Genomic DNA, 18,062 nt, shown 5'->3' with positions numbered 1-18,062 from the left:
AAATACTGTTTCACTCTGCCCCTAGGGTTAAATACTGTTTCACTCTGCTCTAGGGTTAAATACTGTTTCACTCTGCCCTAGGGTTAAATACTGTTTCACTCTGCCCTAGGGTTATATACTGTTTCACTCTGCCCTAGGGTTAAATACTGTTTCACTCTGCTCTAGGGTTAAATACTGTTTCACTCTGCCCTAGGGTTAAATACTGTTTCACTCTGCTCTAGGGTTATATACTGTTTCACTCTGCCCTAGGGTTAAATACTGTTTCACTCTGCCCTAGGGTTAAATACTGTTTCACTCTGCCCTAGGGTTAAATACTGTTTCACTCTGCCCTAGGGTTAAATACTGTTTCACTCTGCCCTAGGGTTAAATACTGTTTCACTCTGCCCTAGGGTTATATACTGTTTCACTCTGCTCCTAGGGTTATATACTGTTTCACTCTGCCCTAGGGTTAAATACTGTTTCACTCTGCCCTAGGGTTAAATACTGTTTCACTCTGCTCCTAGGGTTAAATACTGTTTCACTCTGCCCTAGGGTTAAATACTGTTTCACTCTGCTCCTAGGGTTATATACTGTTTCACTCTGCCCCAGGGTTAAATACTGTTTCACTCTGCCCTAGGGTTAAATACTGTTTCACTCTGCCCTAGGGTTAAATACTGTTTCACTCTGCTCCTAGGGTTAAATACTGTTTCACTCTGCCCTAGGGTTAAATACTGTTTCACTCTGCTCCTAGGGTTAAATACTGTTTCACTCTGCCCTAGGGTTAAATACTGTTTCACTCTGCTCCTAGGGTTAAATACTGTTTCACTCTGCCCTAGGGTTAAATACTGTTTCACTCTGCTCCTAGGGTTATATACTGTTTCACTCTGCCCTAGGGTTAAATACTGTTTCACTCTGCTCCTAGGGTTAAATACTGTTTCACTCTGCTCTAGGGTTATATACTGTTTCACTCTGCTCTAGGGTTATATACTGTTTCACTCTGCTCTAGGGTTATATACTGTTTCACTCTGCTCTAGGGTTATATACTGTTTCACTCTGCTCTAGGGTTATATACTGTTTCACTCTGCCCCTAGGGTTATATACTGTTTCACTCTGCCCTAGGGTTAAATACTGTTTCACTCTGCCCTAGGGTTAAATACTGTTTCACTCTGCTCCTAGGGTTAAATACTGTTTCACTCTGCCCCTAGGGTTAAATACTGTTTCACTCTGCTCTAGGGTTATATACTGTTTCACTCTGCCCTAGGGTTAAATACTGTTTCACTCTGCCCTAGGGTTATATACTGTTTCACTCTGCTCTAGGGTTATATACTGTTTCACTCTGCCCCTAGGGTTAAATACTGTTTCACTCTGCCCTAGGGTTATATACTGTTTCACTCTGCCCTAGGGTTATATACTGTTTCACTCTGCCCTAGGGTTAAATACTGTTTCACTCTGCCCTAGGGTTAAATACTGTTTCACTCTGCCCTAGGGTTATATACTGTTTCACTCTGCTCTAGGGTTAAATACTGTTTCACTCTGCCCTAGGGTTATATACTGTTTCACTCTGCCCTAGGGTTATATACTGTTTCACTCTGCCCTAGGGTTAAATACTGTTTCACTCTGCTCTAGGGTTAAATACTGTTTCACTCTGCCCTAGGGTTAAATACTGTTTCACTCTGCTCTAGGGTTATATACTGTTTCACTCTGCCCTAGGGTTAAATACTGTTTCACTCTGCCCTAGGGTTAAATACTGTTTCACTCTGCCCTAGGGTTAAATACTGTTTCACTCTGCTCTAGGGTTAAATACTGTTTCACTCTGCCCTAGGGTTATATACTGTTTCACTCTGCTCCTAGGGTTATATACTGTTTCACTCTGCCCTAGGGTTAAATACTGTTTCACTCTGCCCTAGGGTTAAATACTGTTTCACTCTGCTCCTAGGGTTAAATACTGTTTCACTCTGCCCTAGGGTTAAATACTGTTTCACTCTGCTCCTAGGGTTATATACTGTTTCACTCTGCCCTAGGGTTAAATACTGTTTCACTCTGCCCTAGGGTTAAATACTGTTTCACTCTGCCCTAGGGTTAAATACTGTTTCACTCTGCTCCTAGGGTTAAATACTGTTTCACTCTGCCCTAGGGTTAAATACTGTTTCACTCTGCTCCTAGGGTTAAATACTGTTTCACTCTGCCCTAGGGTTAAATACTGTTTCACTCTGCCCTAGGGTTAAATACTGTTTCACTCTGCTCTAGGGTTAAATACTGTTTCACTCTGCCCTAGGGTTATATACTGTTTCACTCTGCTCCTAGGGTTATATACTGTTTCACTCTGCCCTAGGGTTAAATACTGTTTCACTCTGCCCTAGGGTTAAATACTGTTTCACTCTGCTCCTAGGGTTAAATACTGTTTCACTCTGCCCTAGGGTTAAATACTGTTTCACTCTGCTCCTAGGGTTATATACTGTTTCACTCTGCCCTAGGGTTAAATACTGTTTCACTCTGCCCTAGGGTTAAATACTGTTTCACTCTGCCCTAGGGTTAAATACTGTTTCACTCTGCTCCTAGGGTTAAATACTGTTTCACTCTGCCCTAGGGTTAAATACTGTTTCACTCTGCTCCTAGGGTTAAATACTGTTTCACTCTGCCCTAGGGTTAAATACTGTTTCACTCTGCTCCTAGGGTTAAATACTGTTTCACTCTGCCCTAGGGTTAAATACTGTTTCACTCTGCTCCTAGGGTTATATACTGTTTCACTCTGCCCTAGGGTTAAATACTGTTTCACTCTGCTCCTAGGGTTAAATACTGTTTCACTCTGCTCTAGGGTTATATACTGTTTCACTCTGCTCTAGGGTTAAATACTGTTTCACTCTGCTCCTAGGGTTATATACTGTTTCACTCTGCCCTAGGGTTAAATACTGTTTCACTCTGCCCTAGGGTTAAATACTGTTTCACTCTGCCCTAGGGTTAAATACTGTTTCACTCTGCTCCTAGGGTTAAATACTGTTTCACTCTGCCCTAGGGTTAAATACTGTTTCACTCTGCTCCTAGGGTTAAATACTGTTTCACTCTGCCCTAGGGTTAAATACTGTTTCACTCTGCTCCTAGGGTTAAATACTGTTTCACTCTGCCCTAGGGTTAAATACTGTTTCACTCTGCTCCTAGGGTTATATACTGTTTCACTCTGCCCTAGGGTTAAATACTGTTTCACTCTGCTCCTAGGGTTAAATACTGTTTCACTCTGCTCTAGGGTTATATACTGTTTCACTCTGCTCTAGGGTTATATACTGTTTCACTCTGCTCTAGGGTTATATACTGTTTCACTCTGCCCTAGGGTTAAATACTGTTTCACTCTGCCCTAGGGTTAAATACTGTTTCACTCTGCTCTAGGGTTATATACTGTTTCACTCTGCTCTATGGTTATATACTGTTTCACTCTGCTCTAGGGTTATATACTGTTTCACTCTGCCCTAGGGTTAAATACTGTTTCACTCTGCCCTAGGGTTATATACTGTTTCACTCTGCTCTAGGGTTAAATACTGTTTCACTCTGCCCTAGGGTTAAATACTGTTTCACTCTGCTCTAGGGTTATATACTGTTTCACTCTGCCCTAGGGTTAAATACTGTTTCACTCTGCCCTAGGGTTATATACTGTTTCACTCTGCCCTAGGGTTATATACTGTTTCACTCTGCCCTAGGGTTATATACTGTTTCACTCTGCTCTAGGGTTAAATACTGTTTCACTCTGCCCTAGGGTTAAATACTGTTTCACTCTGCTCTAGGGTTAAATACTGTTTCACTCTGCCCTAGGGTTAAATACTGTTTCACTCTGCCCTAGGGTTATATACTGTTTCACTCTGCCCTAGGGTTATATACTGTTTCACTCTGCCCTAGGGTTATATACTGTTTCACTCTGCCCTAGTGTTAAATACTGTTTCACTCTGCCCTAGGGTTAAATACTGTTTCACTCTGCCCTAGGGTTAAATACTGTTTCACTCTGCTCTAGGGTTATATACTGTTTCACTCTGCTCTAGGGTTATATACTGTTTCACTCTGCTCTAGGGTTATATACTGTTTCACTCTGCTCTAGGGTTAAATACTGTTTCACTCTGCCCCTAGGGTTAAATACTGTTTCACTCTGCCCCTAGGGTTAAATACTGTTTCACTCTGCCCCTAGGGTTAAATACTGTTTCACTCTGCTCTAGGGTTATATACTGTTTCACTCTGCTCTAGGGTTAAATACTGTTTCACTCTGCCCTAGGGTTAAATACTGTTTCACTCTGCCCTAGGGTTAAATACTGTTTCACTCTGCCCTAGGGTTATATACTGTTTCACTCTGCCCTAGGGTTATATACTGTTTCACTCTGCCCTAGGGTTATATACTGTTTCACTCTGCCCTAGGGTTATATACTGTTTCACTCTGCTCTAGGGTTAAATACTGTTTCACTCTGCTCTAGGGTTAAATACTGTTTCACTCTGCCCTAGGGTTAAATACTGTTTCACTCTGCCCTAGGGTTATATACTGTTTCACTCTGCCCTAGGGTTAAATACTGTTTCACTCTGCTCTAGGGTTATATACTGTTTCACTCTGCTCTAGGGTTATATACTGTTTCACTCTGCCCTAGGGTTAAATACTGTTTCACTCTGCCCTAGGGTTATATACTGTTTCACTCTGCCCTAGGGTTAAATACTGTTTCACTCTGCTCTAGGGTTAAATACTGTTTCACTCTGCTCTAGGGTTATATACTGTTTCACTCTGCCCTAGGGTTAAATACTGTTTCACTCTGCCCTAGGGTTATATACTGTTTCACTCTGCTCTAGGGTTATATACTGTTTCACTCTGCCCTAGGGTTATATACTGTTTCACTCTGCCCTAGGGTTATATACTGTTTCACTCTGCCCTAGGGTTATATACTGTTTCACTCTGCCCTAGGGTTAAATACTGTTTCACTCTGCTCTAGGGTTAAATACTGTTTCACTCTGCTCTAGGGTTAAATACTGTTTCACTCTGCTCTAGGGTTAAATACTGTTTCACTCTGCCCTAGGGTTATATACTGTTTCACTCTGCCCTAGGGTTAAATACTGTTTCACTCTGCCCTAGGGTTATATACTGTTTCACTCTGCCCTAGGGTTAAATACTGTTTCACTCTGCCCTAGGGTTAAATACTGTTTCACTCTGCTCTAGGGTTAAATACTGTTTCACTCTGCTCTAGGGTTATATACTGTTTCACTCTGCTCTAGGGTTAAATACTGTTTCACTCTGCCCTAGGGTTAAATACTGTTTCACTCTGCCCTAGGGTTATATACTGTTTCACTCTGCCCTAGGGTTAAATACTGTTTCACTCTGCTCTAGGGTTAAATACTGTTTCACTCTGCCCTAGGGTTATATACTGTTTCACTCTGCTCTAGGGTTAAATACTGTTTCACTCTGCCCTAGGGTTAAATACTGTTTCACTCTGCTCTAGGGTTATATACTGTTTCACTCTGCTCCTAGGGTTAAATACTGTTTCACTCTGCCCTAGGGTTAAATACTGTTTCACTCTGCTCTAGGGTTAAATACTGTTTCACTCTGCTCTAGGGTTACAAAATTCTAGAAAGGTTTGAGGATTCCCAGTTGAAGGATCCTCTCACTCTTTATTCCCTCCTGATTCCAACCGGGGTTTCTAAAAATACAACCCTACTTAGTCCCATCTCTAATTCCTCCACATTAGGCCTTAAGACTACGTACGCCATTTAAATAACAACATTCTAAACCACAAGATTTAGTAAAGCAATGTCCATATCTGATTCAGGTGAATGAATATCTGTCCTGGTTCTTTTTTCAATCGTTAGATGGAAACCATCTAAGGTTTAGTTTTATGCACGCTCAGAACATTCTGGAGGTTCAGCATTTGGACTCCATATGGACTCTCTTCATCACTGCAGCAAATTGGCTCCCAAGCTTTATGGGAACAATTAATCAGATGTAGTGTTTCTTTACATGTCATAAAGATATGCCTTCATCCTGAATCCATTTAGATGGCTTTTAAGTCTTTTGTCTTATTGTTGGCTTTAATTAGAGAGAGAGTTTTATCAATTTAAAGTGTTTTATTATTATTAGTACTATCTCAAAGTGCTACAGTGGCTGAATTAAAAATCAAATCTGAGATGTAGACAGAGTAAGGACACAACTTATAGGCTTTAGATGGAGAAACCTATCACAGCAAAGCAGACCGGTTATTTTTTGGGGGGGAGACAGCCAACCAGATCTCTTCCAGTCCACGGAGTGCACATGTATGTGCAAATGTCTAAATGACTCAGTGATTTGATTGACAGGTTGAACCATGAGCTGCGAGGCTGGGTCCATCGACACGAGGTGGAGCGGACCAAGACCAGACGCATGAGCAACAGCCAACACCGAGCCAACAGGACTATCCCTGTACGCACAGTACTGATGCATCTAGTAAAGCAGCACCCTACACACACGCACTGACACACGCACACACACACACACACACACACACACACATCAACACACACACACGCACACACACCAACACACACACACACTGACACACACTGACACACACACACTCACACATATAATAAACTAAGATTTTCAAACTGTACAATAACCGATCTGTTATGTTACGTCAGTTTAATAACCAATCTGTGATGTTACGTCAGTTTAATAACCGATCTGTGATGTTACGTCAGTTTAATAACCAATCTGTGATGTTACGTCAGTTTAATAACCGATCTGTTATGTTACGTCAGTTTAATAACCGATCTGTGATGTTACGCCAGTTTAATAACCGATCTGTGATGTTACGTCAGTTTAATAACCGATCTGTTATGTTACGTCAGTTTAATAACCGATCTGTTATGTTACGTCAGTTTAATAACCGATCTGTGATGTTACGCCAGTTTAATAACCGATCTGTGATGTTACGTCAGTTTAATAACCGATCTGTGATGTTACGTCAGTTTAATAACCGATCTGTTATGTTACGTCAGTTTAATAACCGATCTGTTATGTTACGTCAGTTTAATAACCGATCTGTGATGTTACGCCAGTTTAATAACCGATCTGTTATGTTACGTCAGTTTAATAACCGATCTGTTATGTTACGTCAGTTTAATAACCGATCTGTTACGCCAGTTTAATAACCGATCTGTTACGTCAGTTTAATAACCGATCTGTTACGTTACGTCAGTTTAATAACCGATCTGTTACGTAACGTCAGTTTAATAACCGATCTGTTACGTAACGTCAGTTTAATAACCGATCTGTTACGTAACGTCAGTTTAATAACCGATCTGTTACGTTACGTCAGTTTAATAACCGATCTGTTACGTAACGTCAGTTTAATAACCGGTCTGTTACGTAACGTCAGCTTAATAACCGGTCTGTTACGTAACGTCAGCTTAATAACCGGTCTGTTACGTAACGTCAGTTTAATAACCGGTCTGTTACGTAACGTCAGTTTAATAACCGGTCTGTTACGTAACGTCAGTTTAATAACCGGTCTGTTACGTAGCGTCAGTTTAATAACCGGTCTGTTACGTAACGTCAGTTTAATAACCGGTCTGTTACGTAGCGTCAGTTTAATAACCGGTCTGTTACGTAACGTCAGTTTAATAACCGGTCTGTTACGTAACGTCAGTTTAATAACCGGTCTGTTACGTAACGTCAGTTTAATAACCGGTCTGTTACGTAACGTCAGTTTAATAACCGGTCTGTTACGTAACGTCAGTTTAATAACCGGTCTGTTACGTAACGTCAGTTTAATAACCGGTCTGTTACGTAACGTCAGTTTAATAACCGGTCTGTTACGTAACGTCAGTTTAATAACCGGTCTGTTACGTAACGTCAGTTTAATAACCGGTCTGTTACGCCAGTTTGATAACCGATCTATTACGCCAGTTTGATAACCGATCTGTTACGTCAGTTTGATAACCGATCTGTGATGTTACGTCAGTTTAATAACCGATCTGTTACGTTACGTCAGTTTAATAACCGGTCTGTTACGTAACGTCAGTTTAATAACCGGTCTGTTACGTAACGTCAGTTTAATAACCGGTCTGTTACGTAACGTCAGTTTAATAACCGGTCTGTTACGTAACGTCAGTTTAATAACCGGTCTGTTACGTAACGTCAGTTTAATAACCGGTCTGTTACGTAACGTCAGTTTAATAACCGGTCTGTTACGTAACGTCAGTTTAATAACCGGTCTGTTACGCCAGTTTGATAACCGATCTGTTACGTCAGTTTGATAACCGATCTGTGATGTTACGTCAGTTTAATAACCGATCTGTTATGTTACGTCAGTTTAATAACCGATCTGTGATGTTACGCCAGTTTAATAACCGATCTGTTATGTTACGTCAGTTCATGTTTTAAATTCTTAGGTCTTTTGGATTTCTTTCGACTATTTTTATCCTCTCTACCCTGCCACACTCTCTTCCTCCCCTCTCCCTCTCTTCCTCCCCTCTCCCTCTCTCTTCATGGGAATGAACCTAATCCAGCAGTCTTGGGAAAGTAAACACAACTGTTAGAGGAAGGATTTTAGTAATCACTTTCCCCTCTGCTCTCTCTCTTCCTCTTTGTTTAGCAGAATGAACCAATCCCTCATCTAAACAGTCTTATGTCAGCTGATGACGGGTGGATGTGTTATCCCATGACAGTCCAATACTCCCACTCTCTCCAGTCCACACAGGCACTGTGTCAGAGAACCTGGAGATATATTTTCCCAGGACCCCTATAGACTTCTTGGGTTCTTGGGTGATTCCAACATGTTGAAGGATTCCAGTACAGAACAGCACCACTCTACAACGTGTTTTTAGGAGTGAGCAGGTCCACTAACTCAGAGTGTTTGTTTATTGGACAGATGTAGAGGTGGAAAGATTGAGGATAAGTTTGTTTGTTTATTGGACAGGACATTTAGTAGACTATCATGATTTAGTTTCAAGAAAGGATTTGTACTTGTGTTAATGTTCTGTGAAGCTGGGAGGTTAGCGAATTGAAGTAATATTGATAGTTTGTAATGTGAAGCTAGGAGGTTAGCTAATTGAAGTAATATTGATAGTTTGTAATGTGAAGCTAGGAGGTTAGCTAATTGAAGTAATATTGATAGTTTGTAATGTGAAGCTAGGAGGTTAGCTAATTGAAGTAATATTGATAGTTTGTAAATGTGAAGCAGGTAAAGTGAACTGTTCAACAAGAAACCTGTGGCTTAGTTAAGTCAGAATGACTGAGTGAGTTTCTACTGAAAGGAAACAGTTGAGTTGTTCAGCAATGAGCTGAACCTTTTGTTTTCCCTGTATGTACCATACACAGCCCCCTGAAACGTGACACACCTCTGTTTTCCCTGTATGTACCATACACAGCCCATCTGAAACGTGACACACCTCTGTTTTCCCTGTATGTACCATACACAGCCCATCTGAAACGTGACACGCCTCTGTTTTCCCTGTATTACCATACACAGCCCATCTGAAACGTGACACGCCTCTGTTTTCCCTGTATTTACCATACACAGCCCCCTGAAACACCTCTGATTTCCCTGTATGTACCACACACAGCCCCCTGACCCAGCATGACTACTTGGAAAAGTCTTAGCCGCCCAGTTGAATAGAAACAACATTAGCATTTTTGATTTAATTTCTACTCATTCAAATAAATGAGCATAGAGACATGTCTGTTTTTAGTTTTGAGCCATTTGTTTGGGAGGTATTCACAGCTAGCTGTTTCACTGAGGCCTTGGTTTGAAGGTTTTAATGAGAACCATCCATTAAGCCCAGGAGGGCCCAGCTATGTTCCCACAAGAAAAAACACTTGAGTTATGCCTGGAGCGATGTCATTTGTCTGGGGGAAACTGTGTGGCTGGCATGGCCCCTGAGGTAGAGGTGGTCAGTGACTTGGGATGTGTTTACACAGGAAGCCCAATTCTGATCTTTTGCCCAATTATTGGCAAAAGATGTGATCTGATTTGTCAAAAGACCAATTAGTGGCAAAAGAAAATCTGAATTGGGCTGCCTGTGTAAACACAGCCTTGATGATGTGACATCTTCCTGAAATGGATAGAGTGTCACCCAGCTCTCTGCTGGAATAAAGGAGGCCAGGGAGCTTGTCATTGACTGTGTGGGATGAAAACATATACACACCTGGACATATACTGTACTGTACCAACATACTGTACTGTACCAACATACTATACTGTACCAACATACTGTACCAACATACTGTACTGTACCAACATACTGTACTGTACCAACATACTATACTGTACCAACGTACATAGCCAACAAATTTATCTACAGTAGTTTTCACTTCACTTCATTAAAATGTTCTAACCACTAACTAACTCTCTCTCTCTCCTCTCTCTCTGCCTCTCTCTCCTCTGTCTCTCTCTCCTCTGTCTCTGTCTCTCTCTCCTCTCTCTTTCTCTCTCCTCTCTCTCTCCTCTGTCTCTCTCTCCTCTGTCTCCTGTCTCTTTCTCTCTGTCTCTTTCTCTCTCTCTCTCTCTGTCTCTTTCTCTCTCTCTCTCTCTGTCTCTGTCTCTCTCTCTCCTCTGTCTCTGTCTCCTTCTCTCTCCTCTGTCTCTGTCTCTCTCTCCTCTGTCTCCTCTCTCTCTCTCCTCTGTCTCCTGTCTCTTTCTCTGTCTCCTCTGTCTCTTTCTCTCTCTCCTCTGTCTCACTCTCTCTCTCCTGTCTCCTGTCTCTTTCTCTCTCTCCTCTGTCTCTTTCTCTCTCTCCTCTGTCTCTTTCTCTCTCTCCTCTGTCTCACTTTCTCTCTCCTCTCTCTCTGTCTCTCTCCATACAGAAAGAGGATAAGAAGGCTGAGGTGTCCCAGGTCCTAACAGTCCAGTACACTGACTCCACAGAGAAGTAAGTGGAGGAGTGTAGAAAGAGGAGGAAGGGAAGCGCTACTAAGGTACACTATAGTATATTTTGGTAGATAGAAGGTGCTCTTTGGTAAAAGGTGTAAATTGGTCATCAAAAAGAAAGGAGGACCAAGGCACTCTTCATATAATTAATTAAAATGCCTTTATTAGTATGGCATGTTCAATAGAAACAAAGTTGTTTAAAAGTGGAGGAGTGTATATATACAACATATCTGATTTCTAGATGTATGTATGTTTACCTTATTCCAGTGTTCAGACCGTCAGTCTGCCAGGGAGTGTCTATCAGATGTCTTTACTGTGTCAGTCTGCCAGGGAGTATATCAGATATCTTTACTGTGTCAGTCTGCCAGGGAGTATCTATCAGATGTCTTTACTGTGTCAGTCTGCCAGGGAGTATCTATCAGATGTCTTTACTGTGTCAGTCTGCCTGGGAGTATCTATCAGATGTCTTTACTGCTGGCTTTTTGACTTACACTCTTAGATCTGCCTTATGGACGTTTGAGTTTTTGGCCTCACAAAGCTTTTCCCATTTGTAAATCCAATTTGTAAAACAGCTTTCAACTTTTCAGGACACCATACAACATTAAAAACGGACATATTCACTTGCAGTACAAGTTCTGCTTTTAGTATGAAATGGAAAAATTATAATTTTCTAAATATGACATTTTGTATTTGTGCCCCAAGAGGACTAATGTTTCTGTTTGCAATCATATGTTATTTTGGTCCTACATTTTCCTCATGCTTTTGACTTTCCCACATTTGAAAATCAAGTTGATGGCCAACCAGACACTCTGGGGCATAGTAGCAGGCCTTGCCAAACCTTTAACCTTGACCCTGACTGTCTGTCATTAAAGTGGGATACAGACTGCAGAGAAGGACCACGTTTACATGCTCACAGTTTTCCCAGATAGTAGCTCATATCACGCTGAAGGTCTTATGCGGGATAAGCTGTTTACATGCACCTTTTGATATCCCGCTCACAAGTATCCCTGTTTCCATGAATAAACAGAATATTCTTCATTTAAGTTCATAAGTGTAAAATGGAATAGTAACTGAAATCTGGACACTGACTGTAGGTCCATAACCTCTCACATATAATATTAACTCATGCAGAATTATGCATTTCTTGCAGTAAAATTCTACAACAAAATCTACATTTTGTCTCGGGAACAGGAGTGAGGAAATACGATTTCTTTCAGTATCTCTTGAGAAAACACAAGTGTGCTGTGCATATAACTGTTATATTTGACACTATTATGCAAGCAGACAGTATTTCAACCACAAAGTTATGCACCCAAGACAAACTGAAGTCTTATCAGAAACATGTTTCATAGTTTTCTCAGCTTTTCATTTCCTTAAAACTGGTCAAGCTGATGACATTTGTACATTTTTGCTATGGGAACAATCTTTCCACTGTTTTGAAATGTATTGTATTTTCTCCCCGGTCCCTAAACGAAACAGACAACTTTGCCGGTGTAAACTAGATTACTAATGCATTCATTCTATCTATGTAAGACTGTTCCTAGGTCGTCATTGAAAATAAGAATTCGTTTTTAACTGATTTGCCTAGTTAAATAAAGGTCAAATTTAAATTCAGCTGAGCCCTAGTTCATTTACTCTTCTGGGACAACAAGTTATGACAAATGTAGCCGTGTGTATCAAACTATAGTTGACAAACAAATGGCCTATGTCGGAAATTATAGTAATATGGCCTACCAAATGTCTGAAATTATAGTAATATGGCCTACCAAATGTCTGAAATTATAGTAATATGGCCTACCAAATGTCTGAAATTATTTATAATATGGCCTACCAAATGTCTGAAATTATAGTAATATGGCCTACCAAATGTCTGAAATTATAGTAATATGGCCTACCAAATGTCTGAAATTATAGTAATATGGCCTACCAAATGTCTGAAATTATAAGCAGAACATATTAGCAGAAACATATCTAAATGAGGGTGAAAGTAGCCTAAGCCAGTAGACTATACGGTCCACTATGGAGTAGCAGCAAAACGATTTATGATGGAATTAGTATGGTGTGTCAAACAGATCAGGTAACCTACTTTTTAAAATGATTTGTTTGACAATCAGATGAAAACATCATCACACAACACCAATGATATGTGAAACTGACCCTGTGCAGACCGCAAAAACACTAAACGGGATAAGATGTTTACATGCCAGAGTATCCCGACTAAGATCAGCAAATCTCAGGCATCTTATCCAGGTTTCTCATGACCGGGAGACATTGTTTTTTGGGGGGGTTATTGTAAATGGGGTATGACGTTAAGTATCCCGAATAATAACAGGATATTAGTGTGTAAACGTGATCAATGACTAGGGCTGGTGTGACTAGGGCTGGTGTGACTAGGGCTGGTGTGACTAGGGCTGGTGTGACTAGGGCTGGTGTGACTAGGGCTGGTGTGACTAGGGCTGGTGTGTCTAGGGCTGGTGTGACTAGGGCTGGTGTGACTAGGGCTGGTGTGACTAGGGCTGGTGTGACTAGGGCTGGTGTGTCTAGGGCTGGTGTGACTAGGGCTGGTGTGACTAGGGCTGGTGTGACTAGGGCTGGTGTGACTAGGGCTGGTGTGTCTAGGGCTGGTGTAACTAGGGCTGGTGTGACTAGGGCTGGTGTGACTAGGGCTGGTGTGACTAGGGCTGGTGTGTCTAGGGCTGGTGTGACTAGGGCTGGTGTGTCTAGGGCTGGTGTGACTAGGGCTGGTGTGACTAGGGCTGGTGTGACTAGGGCTGGTGTGACTAGGGCTGGTGTGACTAGGGCTGGTGTGTCTAGGGCTGGTGTGACTAGGGCTGGTGTGTCTAGGGCTGGTGTGACTAGGGCTGGTGTGACTAGGGCTGGTGTGACTAGGGCTGGTGTGACTAGGGCTGGTGTGACTAGGGCTTGTGTGACTAGGGCTGGTGTGACTGGGGCTGGTGTGACTAGGGCTGGTGTGACTAGGGCTTGTGAGGTCCTAAGACTGAGGCTGGTGTGACTAGGGCTGGTGTGACTAGGGCTGGTGTGACTAGGGCTGGTGTGACTAGGGCTTGTGAGGTCCTAAGACTGAGGCTGGTGTGACTAGGGCTGGTGTGACTAGGGCTGGTGTGTCTAGGGCTGGTGTGACTAGGGCTGGTGTGTCTAGGGCTGGTGTGACTAGGGCTGGTGTGACTAGGGCTGGTGTGACTAGGGCTGGTGTGACTAGGGCTGGTGTGACTAGGGCTGGTGTGACTAGGGCTGGTGTGACTAGGGCTGGTGTGACTAGGGCTGGTGTGACTAGGGCTGGTGTGACTAGGGCTTGTGAGGTCCTAAGACTGAGGCTGGTGTGTAGTGGTGTGTTCTCCTGATGTTTTGGCTGTAGATTTGATCAACTCTGTCAAAATGTATTACATCTGTTGTGCATTCTTGCAGTACAAGATGAATATGTTTGATTCCTGTGAAAACAAAAGCTCAACTGCGTATTCATGCAAATGTCCCTGAGGAAAGGAGTTTAGAATCCGTTCTGGTGATTGTTGTATACAGCGGAGCCTGTAACTGAAGTAAATATTGTATTTGTCTCTCTCTCCCCCACAGGAGCCCAGGTAATGAGCTGCAGGTGTACTACGCTCCTCACCGCACCTACAACGACTTCTTTGACGAGATTCATCGCCGTGGAGACACCTTCTACGTGGTGTCTTTCCGCAGGGTGAGTTTGGAATGACTTTAGAACGTTCGTTCATTTGATTTAAGTTATTTATACATATTATACCACTTCAAAGGTAACCTGAACATAATCTATACCTGCTGGCTAGTTCACATAAAATAATGTTTGATAGTTGATTTATATTACTGAGTAGATGTCAGCTAAGGGGGGGGGATTTAGTAGCAGGCTTCCAGAGACATTATTTCCATGTCCCTAGGGCTGGTTAGAGAAACACTGCAAAAGCTGATGGGATACATATGGATCGACTTATGGATTATTAATAACATGTAAAAGGAAAAACACTGCAAATGTTTGCTCCGCTCTTCTTGGCCACCCTGTGTGCTCCTCACTCTTCTAAAGGAGAGACCTGATGTTTTCTCTCGAAGAGAGAGGGAACAATGAGATGCCTCAAATGTGACTCAAATGTACATGTCTGTGATGTATTGTCTAGGTAGAACATCACAGATGCAGGGTGAAAGCCTGTACATGTCTGTGATGTATTGTCTAGGTAGAACATCACAGATGCAGGGTGAAAGCCTGTACATGTCTGTGATGTATTGTCTAGGTAGAACATCACAGATGCAGGGTGAAAGCCTGTACATGTCTGGGATGTATTGTCTAGGTAGAACATCACAGATGGAGGGTGAAAGCCTGTACATGTCTGTGATGTATTGTCTAGGTAGAACATCACAGATGGAGGGTGAAAGCCTGTACATGTCTGTGATGTATTGTCTAGGTAGAACATCACAGATGGAGGGTGAAAGCCTGTACATGTCTGTGATGTATTGTCTAGGTAGAACATCACAGATGCAGGGTGAAAGCCTGTACATGTCTGTGATGTATTGTCGAGGTAGAACATCACAGATGCAGGGTGAAAGCCTGTAAAGTCATCAGACACTTGAGAGAGGCTATTAGGCCTAATCTACATCCAGGGGCCAGGTCCAAGACGTTAGCATCAGTCAGCTCACACCTCTGTCTGTCTTAAGGTCTGGATTTGGGTGGGAAGGGAAGGAAGGGTGTAGTTTCTCTTTCCAGCCTATCCCCAGGCCATTCATAATCATCAGTTAAACCGTGTCTAGAGGTTACTCTCTGCTTTTGTGATGAGACAACGGTGTGGTTGAATTTATTCTGCCGCTGTGTCTTCTTGTTGCCTCGTCCCAAGGCCTATATATCACGGTGGCAAGGCATATGAAGACCGTTTGGCTGTCAACGTTGGTTATACAATTATTGCATCTGAGCTCCTAGAGCAGGGGTGTCAAACTCATTCCACGGAGGGCCTAGTGTCTGCAGGTTTTTGGTTTTTCCTTTCAATAAAGCCCTAGACAACCAGGTGTGGGGAGTTCCTAACTAATTAGTGATGTTAATTCATCAATCAAGTACAAGGGAGGAGCGAAAACCCGCAGACACTCGGCCCCCCGTGGAATGAGTTTGACACCTGTGTCCTAGAGTGTACGACTCTCCTTTTTTCTTTTTCAAGTCCTATGAACTCTCGGGTTATACAGCGAACAACGTACGTATCAAAGAACAGGTTGTAATATGGAGATTTCTTCTGGAGAAAGCTTCCCCGGTGATTTCACCCGCACTCCACTACTGAATTTAACTTTGTTTTACCTGAGAGAGTCTAACCACCAATCAGAGACCTCTATGATGACACACCAAATGATGACCACCAATCAGAGACCTCTGATGACACACCAAATGTGTTTGATGGATCATTTTTGTCTTCTTCTAATGCCTCTTAAGAGGAAAGTAATAGAAGAGTAACCGAAAGTAATCCGATTACGTTACTGAGTTTGGGTAATCTGAAAGTTACGTTACTGATATCAATTTTGGACAGGTTAACTAGTAACTGTAACGCATTCCATTTAGAAAGTAACCTACCCAACCCTGGCGAGCAGACACAGCTCTACGTAAACCTAGCCTGGATTGACCTCTCCCGTACACACTTCTTGTGCTCTAGCTCTGACTAAACAAAAGGAAACCAAATCTGTTAAATGTTGCACAAGTGAATGAATTATATAATTACTTCCATAAAGCCCTGGATCCTCATGTTCTCGGTTCCATCCCTTTGTAGACTATACTGCTGCACTTCCAGACACTCTAAACTGGGCCAAGGACTGGGAAAAAAGGACACTTAATGACATTGTTTATTGGAAAAATAGCTAACATTAGGTAATGACTAATTGCAGTCAAAAACAGGCTTGTAAATTTGAAACTCTTCCTGCCGTCCGTTCAAACAAAGACGTGTTCATGGTCCTGGGGCCAAGGCTGAGTCGGAACAGACCGGAGGATTAAAACTGACCTGCTTCTCACCACCTCTAGGCTCTCTCTCTCTCTCTCTCTCTTTTTTTCTCTCTTTCTCTTTCTTTTTCTCTCGCACTCTCTAATTCAAGCTGCTTTATTGCCGTGAGCAACAAAGTATACAATATACAGTGGGGAGAACAAGTATTTGATACACTGCCGATTTTGCAGGTTTTCCTACTTACAAAGCATGTAGAGGTCTGTAATTTTTATCATAGGTACACTTCAACTGTGAGAGACGGAATCTAAAACAAAAATCCAGAAAATCACATTGTATGATTTTTAAGTAATTAATTTGCATTTTATTGCATGACATAAGTATTTGATCACCTACCAACCAGTAAGAATTCCGGCTCTCACAGACCTGTTAGTTTTTCTTTAAGAAGCCCTCCTGTTCTCCACTCATTACCTGTATTAACTGCACCTGTTTGAACTCGTTACCTGTATAAAAGACACCTGTCCACAACCTCAATCAAACAGACTCCAACCTCTCCACAATGGCCAAGACCAGAGAGCTGTGTAAGGACATCAGGGATAAAATTGTAAACCTGCACAAGGCTGGGATGGGCTACAGGACAATAGGCAAGCAGCTTGGTGAGAAGGCAACAACTGTTGGCGCAATTATTAGAAAATGGAAGAAGTTCAAGATGATGGTCAATCATCCTCGGTCTGGGGCTCCATGCAAGATCTCACCTCGTGGGGCATCAATGATCATGAGGAAGGTGAGGGATCAGCCAGAACTACACGGCAGGACCTGGTCAATGACCTGAAGAGAGCTGGGACCACAGTCTCAAAGAAAACCATTAGTAACACACTACGCCGTCATGGATTAAAATCCTGCAGCGCACGCAAGGTCCCCCTGCTCAAGCCAGCGCATGTCCAGGCCCGTCTGAAGTTTGCCAATGACCATCTGGATGATCCAGAGGAGGAATGGGAGAAGGTCATGTGGTCTGTTGAGACAAAAATAGAGCTTTTTGGTCTAAACTTCACTCGCCGTGTTTGGAGGAAGAAGAAGGATGAGTACAACCCCAAGATCACCATCCCAACCGTGAAGCATGGAGGTGGAAACATCATTCTTTTGGGATGCTTTTCTGCAAAGGGGACAGGACGACTGCACCGTATTGAGGGGAAGATGGATGGGGCCATGTATCGCGAGATCTTGGCCAACAACCTCCTTCCCTCAGTAAGAGCATTGAAGATGGGTCGTGGCTGGGTCTTCCAGCATG

The 18,062-nt window shown here is 42.5% G+C and overlaps 1 protein-coding gene across 2 annotated transcripts in view; it reads left to right on the top strand.

Annotated features, from left to right (window-relative positions):
• atf6 (activating transcription factor 6) overlaps window positions 1–18,062 on the top strand; it is a 124,525-nt gene that overhangs the window by 67,287 nt on the left and 39,176 nt on the right. For both annotated transcript variants that reach the window (XM_071346491.1, XM_071346492.1), the window contains exons 12-14: window positions 6,286–6,388; window positions 10,775–10,839; window positions 14,427–14,538. In XM_071346491.1, the coding sequence (XP_071202592.1) occupies window positions 6,286–6,388; window positions 10,775–10,839; window positions 14,427–14,538 (280 nt within the window). The remainder of the gene's footprint in view (window positions 1–6,285; window positions 6,389–10,774; window positions 10,840–14,426; window positions 14,539–18,062) is intronic.

The sequence above is a fragment of the Salvelinus alpinus genome, chromosome 16, assembly GCF_045679555.1.
Source record: "Salvelinus alpinus chromosome 16, SLU_Salpinus.1, whole genome shotgun sequence".
In the NCBI taxonomy this organism is placed as follows: domain Eukaryota; kingdom Metazoa; phylum Chordata; class Actinopteri; order Salmoniformes; family Salmonidae; genus Salvelinus; species Salvelinus alpinus.
Note: the sequence above shows the minus strand (reverse complement) of the source record. Positions and strands in the feature narration are given on the sequence as shown.